The sequence below is a fragment of the Oncorhynchus keta genome, chromosome 33 (assembly GCF_023373465.1).
Source record: "Oncorhynchus keta strain PuntledgeMale-10-30-2019 chromosome 33, Oket_V2, whole genome shotgun sequence".
NCBI classification, from domain to species: Eukaryota; Metazoa; Chordata; class Actinopteri; order Salmoniformes; family Salmonidae; genus Oncorhynchus; species Oncorhynchus keta.
Window position 1 is genome coordinate 24,208,131 of NC_068453.1, and position 22,387 is coordinate 24,230,517.

At 44.0% G+C, this 22,387-nt stretch overlaps 1 protein-coding gene across 9 annotated transcripts in view; it reads right to left on the reverse strand.

Moving 5' to 3' along the window:
- The window catches only part of LOC118380838 (apoptotic protease-activating factor 1-like), a 98,281-nt gene extending 79,881 nt beyond the window's left edge, over nucleotides 1-18,400 (reverse strand). For 2 of the 9 annotated variants that reach the window (XR_008089311.1, XM_052492541.1), the window contains exons 1-16: nucleotides 17,877-18,215; nucleotides 16,695-16,920; nucleotides 16,133-16,322; nucleotides 13,812-14,009; nucleotides 13,196-13,397; nucleotides 12,890-13,002; nucleotides 11,665-11,796; nucleotides 4,107-4,345; nucleotides 3,551-3,718; nucleotides 2,726-2,857; nucleotides 2,136-2,249; nucleotides 1,579-1,763; nucleotides 1,085-1,211; nucleotides 853-978; nucleotides 399-539; nucleotides 109-234 (exon numbers count right to left, since the gene is read on the reverse strand). Coding sequence is in view for 7 of the 9 variants with exons in the window: in XM_052492541.1 (XP_052348501.1) it covers nucleotides 109-234; nucleotides 399-539; nucleotides 853-978; nucleotides 1,085-1,211; nucleotides 1,579-1,763; nucleotides 2,136-2,249; nucleotides 2,726-2,857; nucleotides 3,551-3,718; nucleotides 4,107-4,345; nucleotides 11,665-11,796; nucleotides 12,890-13,002; nucleotides 13,196-13,397; nucleotides 13,812-14,009; nucleotides 16,133-16,322; nucleotides 16,695-16,841 (2,340 nt within the window). In the remaining 2 variants the exon portion in view is untranslated. The other 7 variants (XM_052492539.1, XM_052492538.1, XM_052492537.1 and 4 more) reach the window with 7 other exon arrangements.
- Between the last annotated feature and the right edge of the window lie 3,987 nt (nucleotides 18,401-22,387).

A 22,387-nucleotide genomic window follows, 5' to 3' on the forward strand; every position in this document is an offset into this window, starting at 1 on the left:
CACACAATTAATGTTGTTAAATACATAATAGTAGTCTACACCTAAATGAAAAACCTTTATCTATATTTGCTTATATAAACACATAGGTGGTGACTATGCCCCGCCCACCTTCAGGGTTCCGTCGCTGGAAGAGGTGGAGAGGTAGGCGTCATCAGGGGAGAAACAGCAGTGATTGACAGGCTCCAAATGACCAAACATGGTGTTCTGGGAGGAGGGTTTATTGATGTTCCACAGCTAGAGAGAGAGAGTAGGATATATATATATATATACATACATACACACACACACATACAGTGTGGGGGATATATATCTATCTTATAGAGCCAGAGTGCAAAAAATGTGGCCTACTTCATGGTTAAAAATAAAATATAAAATAAATAACACACACACACACACACCTTGGTGTTCATGAACTTGTCGTTGGAACATGTGGCCAGTAGGAGGCGTCGGCGTGTGTTGGTGAACTGACAGTGGTTGACCTGCTCCTCGTGTTCGTCCTCAAACATCCTCATCAGAGTCCCACACTCCACATTCCAAACCTGGCACACAACACATATACTGTAGTTACATAGATATACAACTCCTTTATTTGCTTTCCAAACCTGGCACACAACACAGATACTGTAGTTACATAGATATACAACTCCTTTATTTGCTTTCCAAACCTGGCACACAACACAGATACTGTAGTTACATAGATATACAACTCCTTTATTTGCTTTCCAAACCTTTTACACAACACAGATTAGAGACAGACAAACCACTTCTGTCTGTCGAAGTCGGGTTGTCAGGCAAGTCTGTCTGAAGTCTGTCCAAAGTTTGAATGGCAGAGGGGAGGCTTCCACGCCATACCTTGACCTTCCTATCACTGGAGCAGGTTGCTAGGAGACGGTCATCCGGGGAGAAGGCACAGCAGAGCACCTCATCGTCGTGGGCCTGGATCTCCAGCAGCTTCTCCCCAGACGTGCTCTTAAACACCTGGAGACGCACACAGGGCAGAGTTTTTGAGGACACCCACTCAAACAGAGATGTGTGGGAGATACAGTGGGTGAAGATTTATTTCAAAAGAATGTGTGCGTCTTACTCGCAGTGTCTTGCTGGAGCCACAGGAGGCGATCTTGGTGCCGTCGTGGGAGAAGCAGGCAGAGTAGATGGATCCCTGGTGGGCCTGGACCACCAGACGAGACAGGCTCTTCAGACTACTTTTGTTCCTGGAACAAACCACAAACAAAAATGACTTCGAGAACATGAGCATGAGGGGATGTTAGAAGAAGTTGAACATCAGGCAATGAGACTAAAACGTAGATATGGTCATAGAGTTGGATAGAGGGTACGTCTGTGCATTTACGATGGCTTCTGTTTTAGCATGGGCAGTGCCACTGACACTACGCTAAAACAGGCTTTGTGGTAATTGCAACACAAAACCAACTCTATGTTTAGGGTATGGTTGACTGGGGAATGGAATGCATAAGGGCTAGGGAGTAAGAGGTGGGGGCTAGGGGTCAACACTGTACACCCCGATTAAGTAGTGAGTACGCTTATAAGCACGTGAGTAGTGTGTATGGGCCTACTACTGACACCCAGTCAAGGTAGAGTCCCCCTCTGGTGGCCCTCTCCTGCGCCTGCAGCAGGGCCTGGATGTACACCTCAGAGGAGTCTGGCTGGGACAGGGCCAGCTGCACTACGTCAGGGAACGGACGCTGCTCCAACTGGTGGCCGTTCAGAGACAGGAACTCCTGGAAGTGGCCCCGCAACTCGCTGTTCTGGGGGGTACACACAGTGAGAGAAAGGAGAGATCGGAACACAAAAATTGTATTCACAGGCATGAAACGAGTAACTGTTTCTTGCATTGACATTTCTACATTGTAGTCATTTAGCAGACGCTCTTATGCAGAGAGACTTACAGGAGCAATTAGGGTTAAGTGCCTTGCTCAAGGGCACAATAACACATTTTTCACCTAGTCGGCCCAGGAATTCAAACCAGCGACGTTTTGGTTACTGGCCCTATGCTCTTAACCACTAGGCCACCATTGAGGAATTGATACCAAACACAAGATCTGAAAACCATATCAAATGAGGATAAAACAGGGTACATTAAGTTCCTCAGTGAACTTGGGTGTTGATCAAATCCTGACCTCTTTGTCCAGTATGTTGCTGTACTCCACATAGTCATTGATGAGATGAGCCGGTCCCATAATCTGAGCTTTAGTTCTGACCCAGTCCAGAGAGAACATCAGAGAGCCCAACTCCTAAAGAGAGAGAAATATACAGGGAGAGAGAAAGAGATGGAGATGGATAGAAATAGAGATAGAAAGAGATGGAGATAGATAGATAGAAATAGAGAGATAGAAAAAGACGTTAGCGACTTGTGCTTGTCTGGCGAAGGCCTCCATCATACGGAGTGGTGCTTTTATCTCCATCAGACTGTTGAACAGCCATCACACCATCTCCTGTAGCAAGACGCAAAGAGACTCGCTCACAAAATACACACACACACCAGCTCTCTCTCACACATCCTCAAACAAGCGCAAACAAGCTTAAACACAAGCTCTGAAAGTGTTATTTGGGTTGTGAATTGGATTTAGTTTTTGATTACTTGTGTACCTGTTAGGAGCTAGTAACACAATCATTTCCCTGCACCCGCTATAACATCTGCTAAACTGTGTACGCGACCCAAAAAATGTTGATTTAGATGTGTGGGTTGTGTGTGTGCGCGCGTGCGTACCTGTGTGAGGTTGGCCTTGGCCATGTGGTAGGTGAGGAATCTGAACCAGTAGAGGCACTCTTCATCTCCTGAGGTGGGGGGACCCTGGCTGTAACGCTGCTGGTACTGACGCACCACCTTGGTGTGGAGGCTCTGGAACACACACCATATTATAAACTGGGTAGTTTTAACACCCTGGATGCTGATTGGCTGACAGCCGTGGTATAACAGACCATATAGCACAGATATGACAAAACATTTATTTTAACTGCTTTAATTACATTGGTAACCAGTTTATAATTACAATAAGGGGTTTGTGATATATGGCCAATATACCACGGAGAAGGGTGGTTCTTAAGCACGACGCAACACGGAGTGCCTGGACACAGCCCTTAGCCGTGGTATATTGGCCATATATCACAAACCCCTCGGACCTTATTGCTTAATTATAGTAGATTGATGTCCCAAGAATGCAGGGCATAGAAGACATGAGTCTAACTGATTCATTCTGTACGCGATGGTCTAGTTTTCCAAGTTCTATGTACATTGATTCTCTATAATTTTTTCCTTATATTGGATTTCAGAAAATATGAATTAATTTCAACACAGTTATCAAACATCAAACTTTAGATACATTTCAAAATGGCCACCAGCATACATAACAACCCTATGTAAATGAAGATAGAGGTGTGTATGTTGGAGTCAGTGGAGGCTGCTGAGGGGAGGACGGCTCATAATATGCCTGGAATGGAGTGTTTGATACCATTCCATTCACTCTATACTGGACATTATTATGAGTTGTCCTCCTCTCAGCAGCCTCTACTGGTTGGAGTGTATGAGACCCACTTCTAGACCAGAGCGGTTCATCTCAGCCAGGAAGTCCAGCTGGAGGTCGTGGAGGTAGTAGAGGTAGGGCCGGTGGTGACAGTCACGGAACAGTAGGGACTTGTTCACAAAGTCCTGGAGAACGTCCTCCACCTCCTCCGGTTCTAGATCCCACAGAACCGACAGAACCTGCAGGCAGAGGAACATGGAGGACACAGCAGGTTGGTGGCACCTTAATTGGGGAGGACTGGCTCATAGTAATGGCTGGAACGCTATTCCAGACATTATAATGAGCTGTCCTCCCCTCAGCAGCCTCCTTTGATGGAAGAACAGGCTTCGATTAAGAGACAATGACCAGCTTCCTTGTCTTTTATTATCTTATTCCCTCCTTCTTTCCATAAGGACAGCTCACAATGTCTCCATGGGTTGTGAATACTTTCTGGCTGAAGGTGCGGGATAGCCTTACCCTAACCTACTGTAGACTAGCTTAGTTTAGCCTAACCTGACCTAACCAAGCCTAGCCGAATCTAGCCTTACCTACCCAAGCCTAACCATAATCCCCCCCGGCCAGTCTGACCTTGGCAGGTACTTTGACGTCCTTCTCCAGCACGGTGAGGTCAATGTACAGCTCCCTGTGTTCCTCAGACAGGACCTGGATGCTGGCATCCATGGCCTGGTCAAGGGCATCGTAGTCATACGAAGACGACTTACGGATACGCTTGAACTTCTTCTGCTGGAGCGTGTGCAGGTAGTAGGCCCAGCGGTCCGGGAACTCCCGCAGCAGGGCCCCGATTAGGGACACCACCAAGGGAGAGCCTGGGGAAGAGAGGAGGGTAGAGGAGGGGTTTAAGTAGGCTGGTTGATTGTGCCAAGAGTTTTATAGTTTTTTTTATTTATTTTTTAAGAGTTGAGATGTAACAGAAATGGAATTTGTATTTATTTCATGATTTATTATGGAATTCTACAAGTCGTTGAAGGTTAACAGAATTTTCAGTGGGCATTAAGGGCTTTTGACAGAAAAACAAAAACAGGCTGACAGACTCATACCAGCAGGACATCAGTCAAATGAGTAAGAGAGAACTGAACATAACCACTATACAAATGAAGCTATAAAAAGAAATGAATAGGTGTTTTGTGAAACCCATTGTTCTGACAGAGAAAAAGCACCTGCCCAACAGAGAAAGGTGCAGCTGAATGCAGAGGATCCACAGTACACCAGGTCAAGACAGCTCGCTCAAAATATTGGTTTATTTTTTTATGAATCTTTTGTCATGGAGAAGAAAGTGCAGCCAGCACATTTGTGTTCCAACCCAACACCATCACAAAAAATCAATGAACCATCAAGCTCTTGAGAAGTTGAATCTGCTAAAGTGCAATACTTTTAGATATTGAGTTCAAATGTGAGAATTAGTAGTTTAAGAAATCTCAATACAATTTTTCTTCTTCTCTGAACTTTTAGATGATCAAATTGACTATTGATATTGAAGCCTCTGGGTAGAAGGGTCTATATTAATGATGTTGCAGTCTCTGGGTAGAAGGGTCTATATTAATGATGTTGCAGCCTCTGGGTAGAAGGGTCTATATTAATGATATTGCTGCCTCTGGGTAGAAGGGTCTATATTAATGATGTTGCAGTCTCTGGGTAGAAGGGTCTATATTAATGATGTTGCAGCCTCTGGGTAGAAGGGTCTATATTAATGATATTGCTGCCTCTGGGTAGAAGGGTCTATATTAATGATGTTGCTGCCTCTGGGTAGAAGGGTCTATATTAATGATGTTGCTGCCTCTGGGTAGAAGGGTCTATATTAATGATATTGCTGCCTCTGGGTAGAAGGGTCTATATTAATGATGTTGCTGCCTCTGGGTAGAAGGGTCTATATTAATGATGTTGCAGCCTCTGTGTAGAAGGGTCTATATTAATGATATTGCTGCCTCTGGGTAGAAGGGTCTATATTAATGATGTTGCTGCCTCTGTGTAGAAGGGTCTATATTAATGATGTTGCAGCCTCTGGGTAGAAGGGTCTATATTAATGATATTGCAGCCTCTGGGTAGAAGGGTCTATATTAATGATATTGCAGCCTCTGTGTAGAAGGGTCTATATTAATGATGTTGCAGTCTCTGGGTAGAAGGGTCTATATTAATGATATTGCAGCCTCTGGGTAGAAGGGTCTATATTAATGATGTTGCTGCCTCTGGGTAGAAGGGTCTATATTAATGATGTTGCAGCCTCTGGGTAGAAGGGTATATATTAATGATATTGCTGCCTCTGGGTAGAAGGGTCTATATTAATGATATTGCTGCCTCTGGGTAGAAGGGTCTATATTAATGATATTGCTGCCTCTGGGTAGAAGGGTCTATATTAATGATATTGAAGCCTCTGGGTAGAAGGGTCTATATTAATGATGTTGCAGCCTCTGGGTAGAAGGGTCTATATTAATGATGTTGCAGCCTCTGGGTAGAAGGGTCTATATTAATGATGTTGCTGCCTCTGGGTAGAAGGGTCTATATTAATGATGTTGCAGCCTCTGGGTAGAAGGGTCTATATTAATGATGTTGCAGCCTCTGGGTAGAAGGGTCTATATTAATGATGTTGCAGCCTCTGGGTAGAAGGGTCTATATTATTGATGTTGCTGCCTCTGGGTAGAAGGGTCTATATTATTGATATTGCTGCCTCTGGGTAGAAGGGTCTATATTAATGATATTGCTGCCTCTGTGTAGAAGGGTCTATATTAATGATATTGCTGCCTCTGGGTAGAAGGGTCTATATTAATGATGTTGCTGCCTCTGGGTAGAAGGGTCTATATTAATGATGTTGCAGCCTCTGGGTAGAAGGGTCTATATTAATGATGTTGCAGCCTCTGGGTAGAAGGGTCTATATTAATGATGTTGCAGTCTCTGGGTAGAAGGGTAGATATTACAGATGTTGCAGCCTCTGGGTAGAAGGGTCTATATTAATGATATTGCTGCCTCTGTGTAGAAGGGTCTATATTAATGATATTGCTGCCTCTGGGTAGAAGGGTCTATATTAATGATATTGCTGCCTCTGGGTAGAAGGGTCTATATTAATGATATTGCTGCCTCTGGGTAGAAGGGTCTATATTAATGATATTGCTGCCTCTGGGTAGAAGGGTCTATATTAATGATATTGCTGCCTCTGGGTAGAAGGGTCTATATTAATGATGTTGCAGCCTCTGGGTAGAAGGGTCTATATTAATGATGTTGCAGCCTCTGTGTAGAAGGGTCTATATTAATGATATTGCTGCCTCTGTGTAGAAGGGTCTATATTAATGATATTGCTGCCTCTGTGTAGAAGGGTCTATATTAATGATATTGCTGCCTCTGGGTAGAAGGGTCTATATTAATGATGTTGCAGCCTCTGGGTAGAAGGGTCTATATTAATGATGTTGCTGCCTCTGGGTAGAAGGGTCTATATTAATGATGTTGCAGCCTCTGGGTAGAAGGGTCTATATTAATGATGTTGCAGCCTCTGGGTAGAAGGGTCTATATTAATGATGTTGCAGTCTCTGGGTAGAAGGGTAGATATTACAGATGTTGCAGCCTCTGGGTAGAAGGGTCTATATTAATGATATTGCTGCCTCTGTGTAGAAGGGTCTATATTAATGATATTGCTGCCTCTGGGTAGAAGGGTCTATATTAATGATATTGCTGCCTCTGGGTAGAAGGGTCTATATTAATGATATTGCTGCCTCTGGGTAGAAGGGTCTATATTAATGATATTGCTGCCTCTGGGTAGAAGGGTCTATATTAATGATATTGCTGCCTCTGGGTAGAAGGGTCTATATTAATGATGTTGCAGCCTCTGGGTAGAAGGGTCTATATTAATGATGTTGCAGCCTCTGTGTAGAAGGGTCTATATTAATGATATTGCTGCCTCTGTGTAGAAGGGTCTATATTAATGATATTGCTGCCTCTGTGTAGAAGGGTCTATATTAATGATATTGCTGCCTCTGGGTAGAAGGGTCTATATTAATGATGTTGCAGCCTCTGGGTAGAAGGGTCTATATTAATGATATTGCTGCCTCTGTGTAGAAGGGTCTATATTAATGATATTGCTGCCTCTGTGTAGAAGGGTCTATATTAATGATGTTGCAGCCTCTGGGTAGAAGGGTCTATATTAATGATGTTGCAGCCTCTGGGTAGAAGGGTCTATATTAATGATGTTGCAGCCTCTGGGTAGAAGGGTCTATATTAATGATATTGCTGCCTCTGTGTAGAAGGGTCTATATTAATGATATTGCTGCCTCTGTGTAGAAGGGTCTATATTAATGATGTTGCAGCCTCTGGGTAGAAGGGTCTATATTAATGATGTTGCTGCCTCTGGGTAGAAGGGTCTATATTAATGATGTTGCAGCCTCTGGGTAGAAGGGTCTATATTAATGATGTTGCAGCCTCTGGGTAGAAGGGTCTATATTAATGATGTTGCAGCCTCTGGGTAGAAGGGTCTATATTAATGATATTGCTGCCTCTGTGTAGAAGGGTCTATATTAATGATGTTGCAGCCTCTGGGTAGAAGGGTCTATATTAATGATGTTGCAGTCTCTGGGTAGAAGGGTCTATATTAATGATGTTGCAGGCTCTGTGTAGAAGGGTCTATATTAATGATGTTGCAGCCTCTGGGTAGAAGGGTCTATATTAATGATGTTGCAGCCTCTGGGTAGAAGGGTCTATATTAATGATGTTGCAGCCTCTGGGTAGAAGGGTCTATATTAATGATATTGCAGCCTCTGGGTAGAAGGGTCTATATTAATGATGTTGCAGTCTCTGGGTAGAAGGGTCTATATTACTGATGTTGAAGCCTCTGGGTAGAAGGGTCTATATTAATGATATTGCAGCCTCTGGGTAGAAGGGTCTATATTAATGATATTGCAGCCTCTGGGTAGAAGGGTCTATATTAATGATGTTGAAGCCTCTGGGTAGAAGGGTCTATATTAATGATATTGCTGCCTCTGTGTAGAAGGGTCTATATTAATGATATTGCTGCCTCTGGGTAGAAGGGTCTATATTAATGATATTGCTGCCTCTGGGTAGAAGGGTCTATATTAATGATATTGCTGCCTCTGGGTAGAAGGGTCTATATTAATGATATTGCTGCCTCTGGGTAGAAGGGTCTATATTAATGATATTGCTGCCTCTGGGTAGAAGGGTCTATATTAATGATATTGCTGCCTCTGGGTAGAAGGGTCTATATTAATGATGTTGCAGCCTCTGTGTAGAAGGGTCTATATTAATGATGTTGCAGCCTCTGGGTAGAAGGGTCTATATTAATGATATTGCTGCCTCTGTGTAGAAGGGTCTATATTAATGATATTGCTGCCTCTGTGTAGAAGGGTCTATATTAATGATATTGCTGCCTCTGGGTAGAAGGGTCTATATTAATGATGTTGCAGCCTCTGGGTAGAAGGGTCTATATTAATGATGTTGCTGCCTCTGGGTAGAAGGGTCTATATTAATGATGTTGCAGCCTCTGGGTAGAAGGGTCTATATTAATGATGTTGCAGCCTCTGGGTAGAAGGGTCTATATTAATGATATTGCAGCCTCTGTGTAGAAGGGTCTATATTAATGATGTTGCAGCCTCTGGGTAGAAGGGTCTATATTAATGATGTTGCAGCCTCTGGGTAGAAGGGTCTATATTAATGATGTTGCAGCCTCTGGGTAGAAGGGTCTATATTAATGATATTGCAGCCTCTGGGTAGAAGGGTCTATATTAATGATGTTGCAGCCTCTGGGTAGAAGGGTCTATATTAATGATATTGCTGCCTCTGGGTAGAAGGGTCTATATTAATGATATTGCTGCCTCTGTGTAGAAGGGTCTATATTAATGATATTGCTGCCTCTGGGTAGAAGGGTCTATATTAATGATGTTGCAGCCTCTGTGTAGAAGGGTCTATATTAATGATGTTGCTGCCTCTGGGTAGAAGGGTAGATATTACAGATGTTGCAGTCTCTGGGTAGAAGGGTCTATATTAATGATGTTGCAGCCTCTGGGTAGAAGGGTCTATATTAATGATATTGCTGCCTCTGTGTAGAAGGGTCTATATTAATGATATTGCTGCCTCTGGGTAGAAGGGTCTATATTAATGATGTTGCAGCCTCTGGGTAGAAGGGTCTATATTAATGATGTTGCAGCCTCTGGGTAGAAGGGTCTATATTAATGATGTTGCAGCCTCTGGGTAGAAGGGTCTATATTAATGATGTTGCAGCCTCTGGGTAGAAGGGTCTATATTAATGATGTTGCAGCCTCTGGGTAGAAGGGTCTATATTAATGATGTTGCAGTCTCTGGGTAGAAGGGTCTATATTAATGATGTTGCAGCCTCTGGGTAGAAGGGTCTATATTAATGATGTTGCAGCCTCTGGGTAGAAGGGTATATATTAATGATGTTGCAGTCTCTGGGTAGAAGGGTAGATATTACTGATGTTGCAGCCTCTGGGTAGAAGGGTAGATATTACTGATGTTGCAGTCTCTGGGTAGAAGGGTAGATATTACAGATGTTGCAGCCTCTGGGTAGAAGGGTATATATTAATGATGTTGCAGTCTCTGGGTAGAAGGGTAGATATTACTGATGTTGCAGTCTCTGGGTAGAAGGGTAGATATTACTGATGTTGCAGCCTCTGGGTAGAAGGGTAGATATTACAGATGTTGCAGCCTCTGGGTAGAAGTGTCTATATTAATGATGTTGCAGTCTCTGGGTAGAAGGGTAGATATTACTGATGTTGCAGCCTCTGGGTAGAAGGGTAGATATTACAGATGTTGCAGTCTCTGGGTAGAAGGGTCTATATTAATGATGTTGCAGTCTCTGGGTAGAAGGGTAGATATTACATATGTTGCAGCCTCTGGGTAGAAGGGTCTATATTAATGATGTTGCAGCCTCTGGGTAGAAGGGTAGATATTACTGATGTTGCAGCCTCTGGGTAGAAGTGTTGATATTACTGATGTTGCAGCCTCTGGGTAGAAGGGTCTATATTAATGATGTTGCAGCCTCTGGGTAGAAGGGTAGATATTACTGATGTTGCAGCCTCTGGGTAGAAGTGTTGATATTACAAACACGACTCCAACACCATCATTAAGTTTGCTGACGACAACAGTGGTAGGCCTGATTACCAACAACAGTGAGACAGCCTATAAGGAGGTCAGAGACCTGGCAGTGTGGTGCCAGGACAACAACCCCTCCCTCAATGTGGGCAAGACAAAGAAGCTGATCGTGGACTACAGGAAAAGGCAGGCCAAACAGGCCCCCATTAACATTAACTGGTTGAAATGGAGCGAGTCGAGAGTGTCAAGTTACTTGGTGTCCACATCACCAACGAGCTATCATGGTCCAAACACACCAAAACAGTTGTGAAGAGGGCATGACAACACCTTTTCCCCCTCAGGAGACTGAAAAGATTTGGCATGGGTCCCCAGATACTCAAAAAGTTCTACAGCTGCACCATCGAGAGCATCCTGACCGGTTGCGTCACCGCCTGGTATGGTAACTGCTCGGCATCTGATCGTAAGGCGCTACAGAGGGTAGTGCATACGGCCCAGTCCATCACTGGGGCCAAGCTTCCTGCCATCCTGGGCCTATATACTAGGCAGTGTCAGAGGAAAGCACCAAAAATGCACAGCAAGCAGTACCGGAGCGCCAAGTCTAGCACCAAAAGCCTCATTAATAGCTTCTACCCCCAAGCTGTAAGACTGCTGAACAATTAATCAAATGGCCACACGGACTATTTATATTGTCACAACCCCCCCGGTGTTTATTATCTATGCATAGTCACTTTAAAACGGTGGCAACTTGTGGAATAAACACCGGCTGGAATGTGGTTTTAACCAATCAGCATTCAGGATTAGACCCACCCATTGTATAATGTACTATATTCTATCCATAATATTACAGTATGCCATGTTGCTGTTTTATTTGATGTTTAATTAGCTTGTTCTCTATTTATGATCTGTTCATAATTTCTATCAATGTTTTGGGCACTACATAATGCTTCCCAAATCCTGCATATGAAAATGTAATACTGTATTTCTCTTCAATATGTGAAATAAATTGACATTTTATTGTAAACCTGAAAGGAATTTTCATTTCATTCAATACTATAGTTCCATATGGTGTGTGTGTGTGTACCTTTGCACTCTCTGACAATGCTGCGGGCCTGTTCTGGGAGTCTCTGGGGTTTCCCGTTGACATACAGGGCGAGGATCTCCAAGGCCTGATCCTCCTCCAGTCCACTCTCCACTGCCACCTCAGACTTAGAACCTGAACACACACACACCTACACGCATGAGTGCGCACACACACACACACACACATATGCAGGTGCAGGTGCATTGAGTGTGATGTTTGAAAAGTGTTCTATAAATTAAGTCATCCTTTTCAGTAGTACTGTAGTAATGTTAGTATTAATATCAGTGCTATTACTCATATGAATATGTGGACACCTATAAATACCTAGGTGTCTGGCTAGACTGCAAAACTCTCCTTCCAGACCCATATAAAACATCTCCAATCGAAAATCAAATCAAGAATCGGCTTTCTATTCCGCAACAAAGCCTCCTTCACTCACGCTGCCAAGCTTACCCTAGTAAAACTGACTATCCTACCGATCCTCGACTTCGGCGACGTCATATACAAAATTTCTTCCAACACTCTTCTCAGCAAACTGGATGCAGTTTATCACAGTGCCATCTGTTTTGTCACTAAAGCACCTTATACTACCCACCACTGCGACTTGTATGCTCTAGTCGGCTGGCCCTCGCTACATATTCGTCGCCAGACCCACTGGCTCCAGGTCATCTACAAGGCCATGCTAGGCAAAGCTCAGCCTTATCTCAGCTCACTGGTCACGATGGCAACACCCATCCGTAGCACGCGCTCCAGCAGGTGTATCTCATTGATCATCCCTAAAGCCAACACCTCATTCGGCCGCCTCGCTGCTCGCTGAGCAGCTAACCGATCGCTGCAGCTGTACATAATCTATTGGTAAATAGCCCACCCATTTTCACCTACCTCATCCCCACAGTTTTTATTTATTTACTTTTCTGCTCTTTTGCACACCAATATCTCTCTACCTGTACATGATCATCTGATCATTTATCACTCCAGTGTTAATCTGCAATATTGTAATTATTCGCCTACCTCCTCATGCCTTTTGCACACATTGTATATAGACTCCCCTTTTTTCTCTGTTATTGACTTGTTAATTGTTTACTCCATGTGTAACTCTGTGTTGTCTGTTCACACTGCTATGCTTTATCTTGGCCAGGTCGCAGTTGCAAATGAGAACCTGTTCTCAACTAGCCTACCTGGTTAAATAAAGGTGAAATAAATCAAATTTTAAAAAAATACACACCGCTGACACAGTCGGCTAGGCTTCTGTCTCGGGTGGTGAGCAGTACTCGACACTGGATGTCAAAGGCCTTGAGCACCGAGCTGTCCCAGATGTCATCCAGTATCAGCAACGACCTGCACACACACACACATCTAATTAAATTGACAGGAATTGGAATGGAATTAATAGCATACAATAATTCACTCCAGAGCTTTAACTTCTGAGGTCCAACTGAACGTTCTACTAATCATTAACAGCCACCATTTAGAAGAAATGGACCAAGTTGAAAAGTTGGCTACCAGTCCACATCAACCCTGGGGGACTGACCTGGGGTAACGACGGAGCATGAGGAAGCGTAGTCGCTCCTTGGCCTCTTCCAGAGAGCCAGGAGGTCGGTGGAGGGAGGACGAGGGGTCTTTCTCCTGGCTCTGCTGCTCCAGACGGAAACACAGTGACTGGATCCTAACCAGCAGATCAGACCGGTCCAGCTGGCCTATGGACAGCCAGTGGACTCCTCCCGGAAAACACTCTGGGGTCAGGAGGACCAGTGTGTGTGAGTGTGTGTGTGCGTGTGTGTCAGGTCAGAGAGAGAGAGAAAGACAGGGAGAGAGACACAGATGGAAAGAGAGTACAGTCAGGAGACCAATGTGATAAACAGAGAAAAATATGGTCAGAGAGAGAGAAAGATGGTGAGACAGACACAGACAGACAGACAATGTGATAAAGAGAGAAAACAGAAAGTGAATGCAGACAAAGAGAAAACAGAGAGAAAGTGAATGCAGACAGAGAGAAAAAGAAACTCCTCTACATGTGTTAACCCCTCTCCTGAAATGCATCTTGGGTCAGTTTGATATTTTACCCATTATTGGGCTTGGTTAAGATTGGGGGAGGAAGCTGATCCTAGATCTGTACCTAGGGAAAACTTCACCCCGGAGCCACCTACCTGTGATGAGTGCGTGGTCTCGGACTGCCTCCGCAGCCAAGACAGACTTGCCGGAGCCAGCCATGCCGAACACAGTGACCCAGCCGGGCTCCTTCTGCAAGCGGTAGAGCTTCTCCCTGACCCGGTTCATCAGGGCTGGCCGGCTCACAAACACCACGGGTCTCTGGGGCACACCGCCCTCACTCAGCACCGCCTGGACTGGAACAGGGTAATACAGCAAAGACGGCATTATATATAAATGCAGTATGTTGCCAATGGAATAAACAGAGGGGTCAAACAAGGCAGAGAGACAGAGGTGAGCCAACAGAAGCACACATACAGTTGAAGACAGAAGTTTATATACACTCAGGTTGTAGTCATTAAAACTTGTTTTTCAACCACTCCACAAATTTCTTGTTAACAAACTATAGTTTTGGCAAGTCAGTTAGGACATCTACATTGTGCATGACACAAGTAATTGTTCCAACAATTGTTTACACTTATAATTCACTGTATCACAATTCCAGTGGGTCAGAAGTTTACATACAGTAAGTTGACTGTGCCTTTAAACAGCTTGGACAATTCCAGAAAATGATGTCATGGCTTTAGAAGCTTCTGATAGGCTAATTGACATACTTTGAGTCAATTGGAGGTGTACCTGTGGATGGATTTCAAGGCCTACTTTCAAACTCGGTGCCTCTTTGCTTGACATCATGGAAAAATCAAAAGAAATCAGCCAAGACCTCAGAATTATTTTTTTGTAGACCTCCACAAGTCTGGTTCATCTTTGGGAGCAATTTCCAAACACCTAAAGGTAACACGTTCATCTGTACAAACAATAGGACGCAAGTATAAACACCATGGGACCACGCAGCCGTCATACCGTTCAGGAAGGAGACACGTTCTGTCTCGTAGAGATGAACGTACTTTGGTGCGAAAAGTGCAAATCAATCCCAGAACAACAGCAAAGGACCTTGTAAAGATGCTCGAGGAAAAAGGTACAAAAGTATCTATACCAACAGTAAAACGAGTCCTATATCGACATAACCTGAAAGGCCGCTCAGCAAGGAAGAAGCCACTGCTCCAAAACAGCCAGACTACGGTTTGCAACTACACATGGGCACAAAGATAGTACTTTTTGGAGAAATGTCCTCTGGTCTGATGAAACAAAAATCTAACTTTTTGGCCATAATGACCATCGTTATGTTTGGAGGAAAAATGGGAGGCTTGCAAGCCGAAGAACACCTTCCCAACTATGAAGCACGTGGGTGGCAGCATCATGTTGTGGGGGTGCTTTGCTGCAGGAGGGACTGGTGCACTTCACAAAATAGATGGCATCATAAGGCAGGAAACTTATGGGGATATATTGAAGCAACATCTCAAGACATCAGTCAGGAAGTTGGAGCTTGGTCACAAATGGGTCTTCCAAATGGACAATGACCCCAAGCATACTTTCAAAGTTATGGCAAAATGGCTTAAGGACAACAACCCCACCTCTTTAAGGAATACCTAGGATAGGATAAGTAATCCTTCTCACCCCCCCTAAAGATTTAGATGCACTATTGTAAAGTGGCTGTTCCACTGGATGTCATAAGGTGAATGCACCCATTTGTAAGTCGCTCTGGATAAGAGCGTCTGCTAAATGACTTAAATGTAATGTAAATGTAACAAAGTCAAGGTATTGGAGTGGCCATCGCAAAGCACTGACCTCAATCGTATAGAAAATTTGTGGGCAGAACTGAAAAAGCATGTGCGAGCAAGGAGGCCTACACAAACCTGACTCAGTTACACCAGCTCTGTCAGGAGGAATGGGCCAAAATTCACCCAACTTATTGTGGGAAGCTTGTGGAAGGCTACCCAAAATGTTTGACCAAAGTTCAACAATTTAAAGGCAATGCTACCAAATACTAATTTAGTGTATGTAAACTTTTGACCCACTGGGAATGTGATGAAAGAAATAAAAGCTGAAATAAAATAATTCTCTCTACTCTTATTCTGACATTTCACATTCTTAAAATAAAGTGGTGATCCTAACTGACCTATGATTAAATGTCAGGAGTTGTGAAAAACTGAGTTTAAATGTATTTGGCTAAAGTGTATGTAAACCTCCGACTTCAACTGTACATATACATAGAGCTCCCCTGTAAAGTGGGGAGAACAAGTATTTGATACATGTAGACCTCTACATGCTTTGTAAGTAGGAAAACCTGCAAAATCATCAGTGTATCAAATACTTTTTCTCCCCACTGTATATTATTTCCCTGTATCAGAAAAGGAGGGCTCATCTCAGACTGCCCTAGTCTCCTGGTATTCTCCATTCTCCACCCTTTGGGGCAGCTCACCATAGTGGGTGCCACCATCTGAGAAGCTCTTCTCAGCCTCAGGGGAGACCAGGGGCAGGCTGTTGTGGAGCAGGCTGGCCAGGTCTCCGTAGCTCTCGCGGACCAGGGCATTGTAGAAGGAGATGTAGGCCTGGTTATCCTTCCTCAGGAGCAGCTCCAGCAGGGCCGCCGCCTGCTCTTTCCTGGTGGGCTGATCAATGGAGAGAGACCATGTGCATTTTGAATCCACTTTATTGCATTTCTTACACCGATGCAGTTCTTTCAGATGTCCGTAGTGTTAAGTGTTTAAAAGGCCCTGCAATCTCTCTGACTTGACCTCTTTATCCCCCCTTCCTCTCTTTCTTCCTCCCTCTCTCTTATGAGGGTGTTTGTTTGGAATCAGGCACCCAACCACTTATACGTTTTCCCAGCACAGTGCCCTCGGTTGGCTCAGTAGTGTGAAAGTTTGTTTGGAATCTGGCCTACAACAAACACTTTTATACACTTAATCATCACTACACACTTACCAGTATGGACATAGGAAAGTGTATGAAAAGCGTGCTACTGTACTTCCTCACCCCACCTTGCTCCTGATCCTGTCCTCCTCGTCCCCAGTCAGCACACCGTCACTGATCATGTGATCCATCAGGTAGGAAGCCCTGATGTCCTGCTCCAGGCTGGAGCGTGACTGAAGCAGGCAGCTCCGTGCCCCTTCCTCCATCATCGCCATGCCAACGGGCCAGACCTTGTCCGACCACACAGGTGGGGTGGCTGGGCTGGAATGGTGATTGATTGGCAGGTGATGGGAACTGCGGGGAAAGGAAGTTGCATTAATAGGTGTAGTATGGGCAGCACAAGCTCTGGTCCAGTGTGCTGTGTGGCTTGAGCCTTCTTGAACAATAATACTTTGAAGGAGGCTCAAGCTGCACGTAACACCCTGGACCAGAGCTAGGACAGTACTACTACTAGCACTGCTGCCTCTTCGTGTGACTTCTGTGTCCCACCTAAAATAAAACTGGACACTGATAAGAGCTCTGATAGGTAGATATACAGTATGCTGAAGATCCTTGTAATACTACAGTGCCATGAAATACTTAAAAATGCTGCCCTTACTTTTTTTTAAATGCAGTTTTGAAATTGCAGTAAAAGTGCAGTAACTGCAGTCGACTGTGGTATTTGAGGCAGTATTTGCAGCATACTGCAGTTATACAGCACTTTGACCGCAATATATTTCGTAAGGACAGGTGACTTTCTTCTCCATGAATGTGGTTGAGAATGGAATAAAAGTCTGACTGACTTGACCAACTTATTTGTAGCAGAAAAACAACAATTGAGACTACTTCCGTTGTCCATCCAGTCTGCGTGCACTGACTTGCCAGATATTGCGAAGATTCAACTTCGGGAAGTTACCAAATTTCCAAAGTTAGCAAATTTCCTCTTTAGAGTGAACATTGATTGTAGGCTTTTGTCAGTCAGTATATGTAGCTGACTGGCTTATAGCTAGCTAACTGTGCACTTGGTAGTTAACTATCAACGTTACTGTCTAATTTGACAACTTTTCGACACAGCAGTGTAGCTAGCCGACATTCCCAAAACTACACAGCAGCTGTCTGTAGTAGGCTATATAGTATGCATAACAAACGCTATTTATACGTTTATTATTTCCACAAGCAGACAAACATGTTATAATGTTTATAAAAACAACAGATAGGAACAACACTTTTTAACTGAAGGTGGCACATACTTCACTCGTAATAAGACTTACCCAAGAACTACTCACGTGTTCTATTTGCTCGACACAGGAGCTCACTATCCACACTCGATAGTGCTCAGGATTATAATAATTTCCTTTGAAAATAATGTAATTCTGACAAAACTATTTTTGAAAGGAGTAGGGTTCTTCCTGAATTATAACAAAAACGCTCCCCCGGTCTGAAATGACCAATGCGGTGGCGTTTCGCGCACACGTGAGAGGGTGAGATAATGCATGGTTGACTGTAACTAGGCAGATGGGGCAGGCTGCCTGGTGATACGTGACAGCTTGTTGTTCATTGTAAACTTGTAGGCCTGCAGTGCTAGCTCAGTATATTTGGTATTGCACTTGGTACAACTGATAACACACTTACCAGTGGCTCTAAATAGGCTCATAGTGCAAACAGCGTTCCTTTTGTCATGGCACTTAGAGTTGCATGTTTCTGCCACACTCAGAACAAAATAATGTAAATGATTAATGACAAAATATTCACCATATCAAATGTTGTCAATGTCATATGAACCTACTAATAGTGCAAATATACTATCCAATCACGTTCATACAGTTACTTGACAAGTGATAATGATAATGGATTATACATAATATGAATACATACAAATGATCAAATATGATATTTCCTTCCCAGCAGTGTATACAAACAATTATCCAAGCATTTTATGCATTTGCTTACAAAGTTCAAACTTATACCGGATACACTGAGCTCGGCTGGGTTGGGTTGGAGCGCTGTGTGTGTGAGGGTGGGGTCTCAGGCTGAGGGTCGGGGTGTGTCCTTGGGGGGTGGGGTGGGTGCCCTGGTACAGCTGAAGGTTTTTTTTTTTTAATTGTATTTATTTATGTCACCTTTATTTAACCAGGTAGGTACGTTGAGAACAAGTTCTCATTTACAATTGCGACCTGGCCAAGATAAAGCAAAGCAGTTCGACACATACAACAGTCAATAATACAGTAGAAACAAGTATATATACGATGTGAGCAAATGAGGTGAGATAAGGGAGGTAAAGGCAAAAAAAGGCCATGGTGGCAAAGTAAATACAATATAGCAATTAAAATACTGGAATGGTAGATTTACAGTGGAAGAAATGTGCAAAGTAGAAATAAAAATAATGGAGTGCAAAGGAGCAAAATAAATAAATAAAATAAAATAAATACAGTAGGGAAAGAGGTAGTTGTTTGGGCTAAATTATAGGTGGACTATGTACAGGTGCAGTAATCTGTGAGCTGCTCTGACAGCTGGTGCTTAAAGCTAGTGAGGGAGATGTGTTTCCAGCTTCAGAGATTTTTGTAGTTCGTTCCAGTCATTGGCAGCAGAGAACTGGAAGGAGAGGCGGCCAAAGAAAGAATTGGTTTTGGTGGTGACCAGAGAGATATACCTGCTGGAGCGCGTGCTACAGGTGGGTGATGCTATGGTGACCAGCGAGCTGACATAAGGGGGGACTTTACCTAGCAGGGTCTTGTAGATGACATGGAGCCAGTGGGTTTGGCGACGAGTATGAAGCGAGGGCCAGCCAACAAGAGCGTACAGGTCGCAATGGTGGGTAGTATATGGGGCTTTGGTGACAAAATGGATGGCACTGTGATAGACTGCATCCAATTTCTTGAGTAGGGTATTGGAGGCTATTTTGTAAATAACATCGCCGAAGTCGAGGATTGGTAGGATGGTCAGTTTTACAAGGGTATGTTTGGCAGCGTGAGTGAAGGATGCTTTGTTGCGAAATAGGAAGCCAATTCTAGATTTAACTTTGGATTGGAGATGTTGTGAAAGATTTAGATGCACTATTGTAAAGTGGCTGTTCCACTGGATGTCATAAGGTGAATGCACCAATTTGTAAGTCGCTCTGGATAAGAGCGTCTGCTAAATGACTTAAATGTAAATGTAAAATGTTGTATGTGGGTCTGGAAGGAGAGTTTACAGCCTAAACCGACACCTAGGTATTTGTAGTTGTCCACGTAAGTCAGAGCCGTCCAGAGTAGTGATGTTGGACAGGCGGGCAGGTGCAGGCAGCGATCGGTTGAAGAGCATGCATTTAGTTTGACTTGTATTTAAGAGCAATTGGAGGCCACGGAAGGAGAGTTGTATGGCATTGAAGCTCGTCTGGAGGGTTGTTAACACAGTGTCCAAAGAAGGGCCAGAAGTATACAGAATGGTGACGTCTGCGTAGAGGTGGATCAGAGACTCAACAGCAGCAAGAGCGACATCATTGATGTATACAGAGAAGAGAGTCGGTCCAAGAATTGAACCCTGTGGCATCCCCATAGAGACTGCCAAAGGTCCGGACAACAGACCCTCCGATTTGACACACTGAACTCTATCAGAGAAGTAGTTGGTGAACCAGGCGAGGCAATCATTTGAGAAACCAAGGCTGTCGAGTCTGCCGATGAGGATGTGATGATTGACAGAGTTGAAAGCCTTGGCCAGATCAATGAATACGGCGGCACAGTAATGTTTCTGATTGATGGCGGTTATGATATTGTTTAGGACCTTGAGCGTGGCTGAGGTGCACCCATGACCAGCTCTGAAACCAGATTGCATAGCAGAGAGGGTATGGTGAGATTCGAAATGGTCGGTAATCTGTTTGTTGACTTGGCTTTCGAAGACCTTAGAAAGGCAGGGTAGGATAGATGTAGCAGTTTGGGTCAAGAGTGTTCCCCCCTTTGAAGAGGGGGATGACTGCAGCTGCTTTCCAATCTTTGGGAATCTCAGACGACACGAAAGAGAGGTTGAACAGGCTAGTAATAGGGGTGACAATTTCAGCAGATAATTTTAGAAAGAAAGGCTCCAGATTGTCTAGCCTGGGGGGGCTCTCTCCCCACCAGACCCCCCTCCACCAGCCTGGACCCAGCGCTCCTGCTGCAGCCAGTAGAGTATCTCGATGCGGTCCCAGCGCATCTTCTCCCTGTACGAGGGTGACCGTTGAAAACACAGCTGTGAGGAAACTGCTTAGTCTGGCTGCACCAGAGTTTTGGGGCTTTTGTTCTAGCCCAATACTACTACACCTGATTAAACCAATGTAGGACTTGATGATGAGTTGACAAGTTCTGGTTATTGGGGATAATCAGATAGAGCTCTCTATAGCGTTTTCTCAGTATGTATGAGCCCAGTATGTCAATATTTGTAGCTTACTGCATACATTTTTTCTAACTGGTATGTTCTAGATAGAATATATGACTATTACACATTATGCAGTTTTAGTAAGTAGTAGGCAAGACAGGACCGGTTTTGGACACGCCAGAGGACGAAACAGAGCAAGTGAGCAAGGCTCTTTCAATGAGGGTAAATCACCAATCTAAAAACTCTGCTTTCGCTCTGTCTCTCTCTATCCCCCATAGCATACTGCATGTGCTGTGTGTCAGAGAGCACAGTGACACTAGTGGGTCATATTCACTAGGAAATCAACGGAAGCAAACAAGCAAAAACGAGGAGGGACTTTGCTCAATTTGTCTAATAAGAAACACAGGTTTTCGTTTTCCGTTGCAAAACAATTTGCTACGCTGTACACTAATTAATAGACCCCTGATTTATGGCCCATTGGCCTGACTCACCTTGTAGGTGACAATGTCGTGGAAGCTGTCTGTAATGTGGTGGAGAATCTTAGACAACACCTTCTCCAGAGAACAGATCTGGGAGTTGAGTTTGCTCCGGTGCTTGGACTCATCATCCAACCCGGCTAGAGAGGTGCCTCGGTAGCCTGAGAAATAAAAAAATTTGTGAGAGAGAGAGCGAGAAAGAGAGAGAGGGGCAGGAAAGAATTAATAGAAAGAAAATAAAGAAAGTGGAAGGAAGGAAGGAAGGAAGGAAGGAAGGAAGGAAGGAAGGAAGGAAGGAAGGAAGGAAGGAAGGAAGGAAGGAAAGAAAGAAAGAAAGAAAGACAGAAAGATAGATAGATAGATAGAGCGAAAGACATTCACTTTGTAAAGTACCTGAAGATTTGTTCCTTCACTTACGACCATACTAGCCTCTCAGAAGCTATGCAGGGTTGGGCCTAGTTAGTACTTGGCTGGGAGACTGCCTGGGAATACCAGGAGCTTACATTTTTTTGTCCAGTAGGGTGTACTCTGGCATTAGATATTTCATCAACTGCCTTTTATTTATAACAATAATAATATGATGATATATTTAGCAATTTACAATCCAATATAATACGCTGTAAAAGCAATATGTTATAATATCGTAAGGAGCACAGGAGGTTGGTGTCACCTTAATTGGGGAGGATGGGCTCATGGGAATATATCTGCGCCAAGAGGAAACTTCACCCCAGAGCAGATATATATTATGCAGTACCTTGCAGGAAGAAGCGGTTGGGGTCAGAAGCGTCCCTGTCAAACAGCTCCAGATGAGCCAGCAGAGACTCCCTCTGCTGGATGAGACGGGCAGTGCGCTCCCATGCTGCTGTGGCCTGGGAGGAATCGCACACACACACACGGATGTATACAAATGCACACACACGGACACATACACATAAACGGATGTATACACACAGACACACACACACACACACACACAA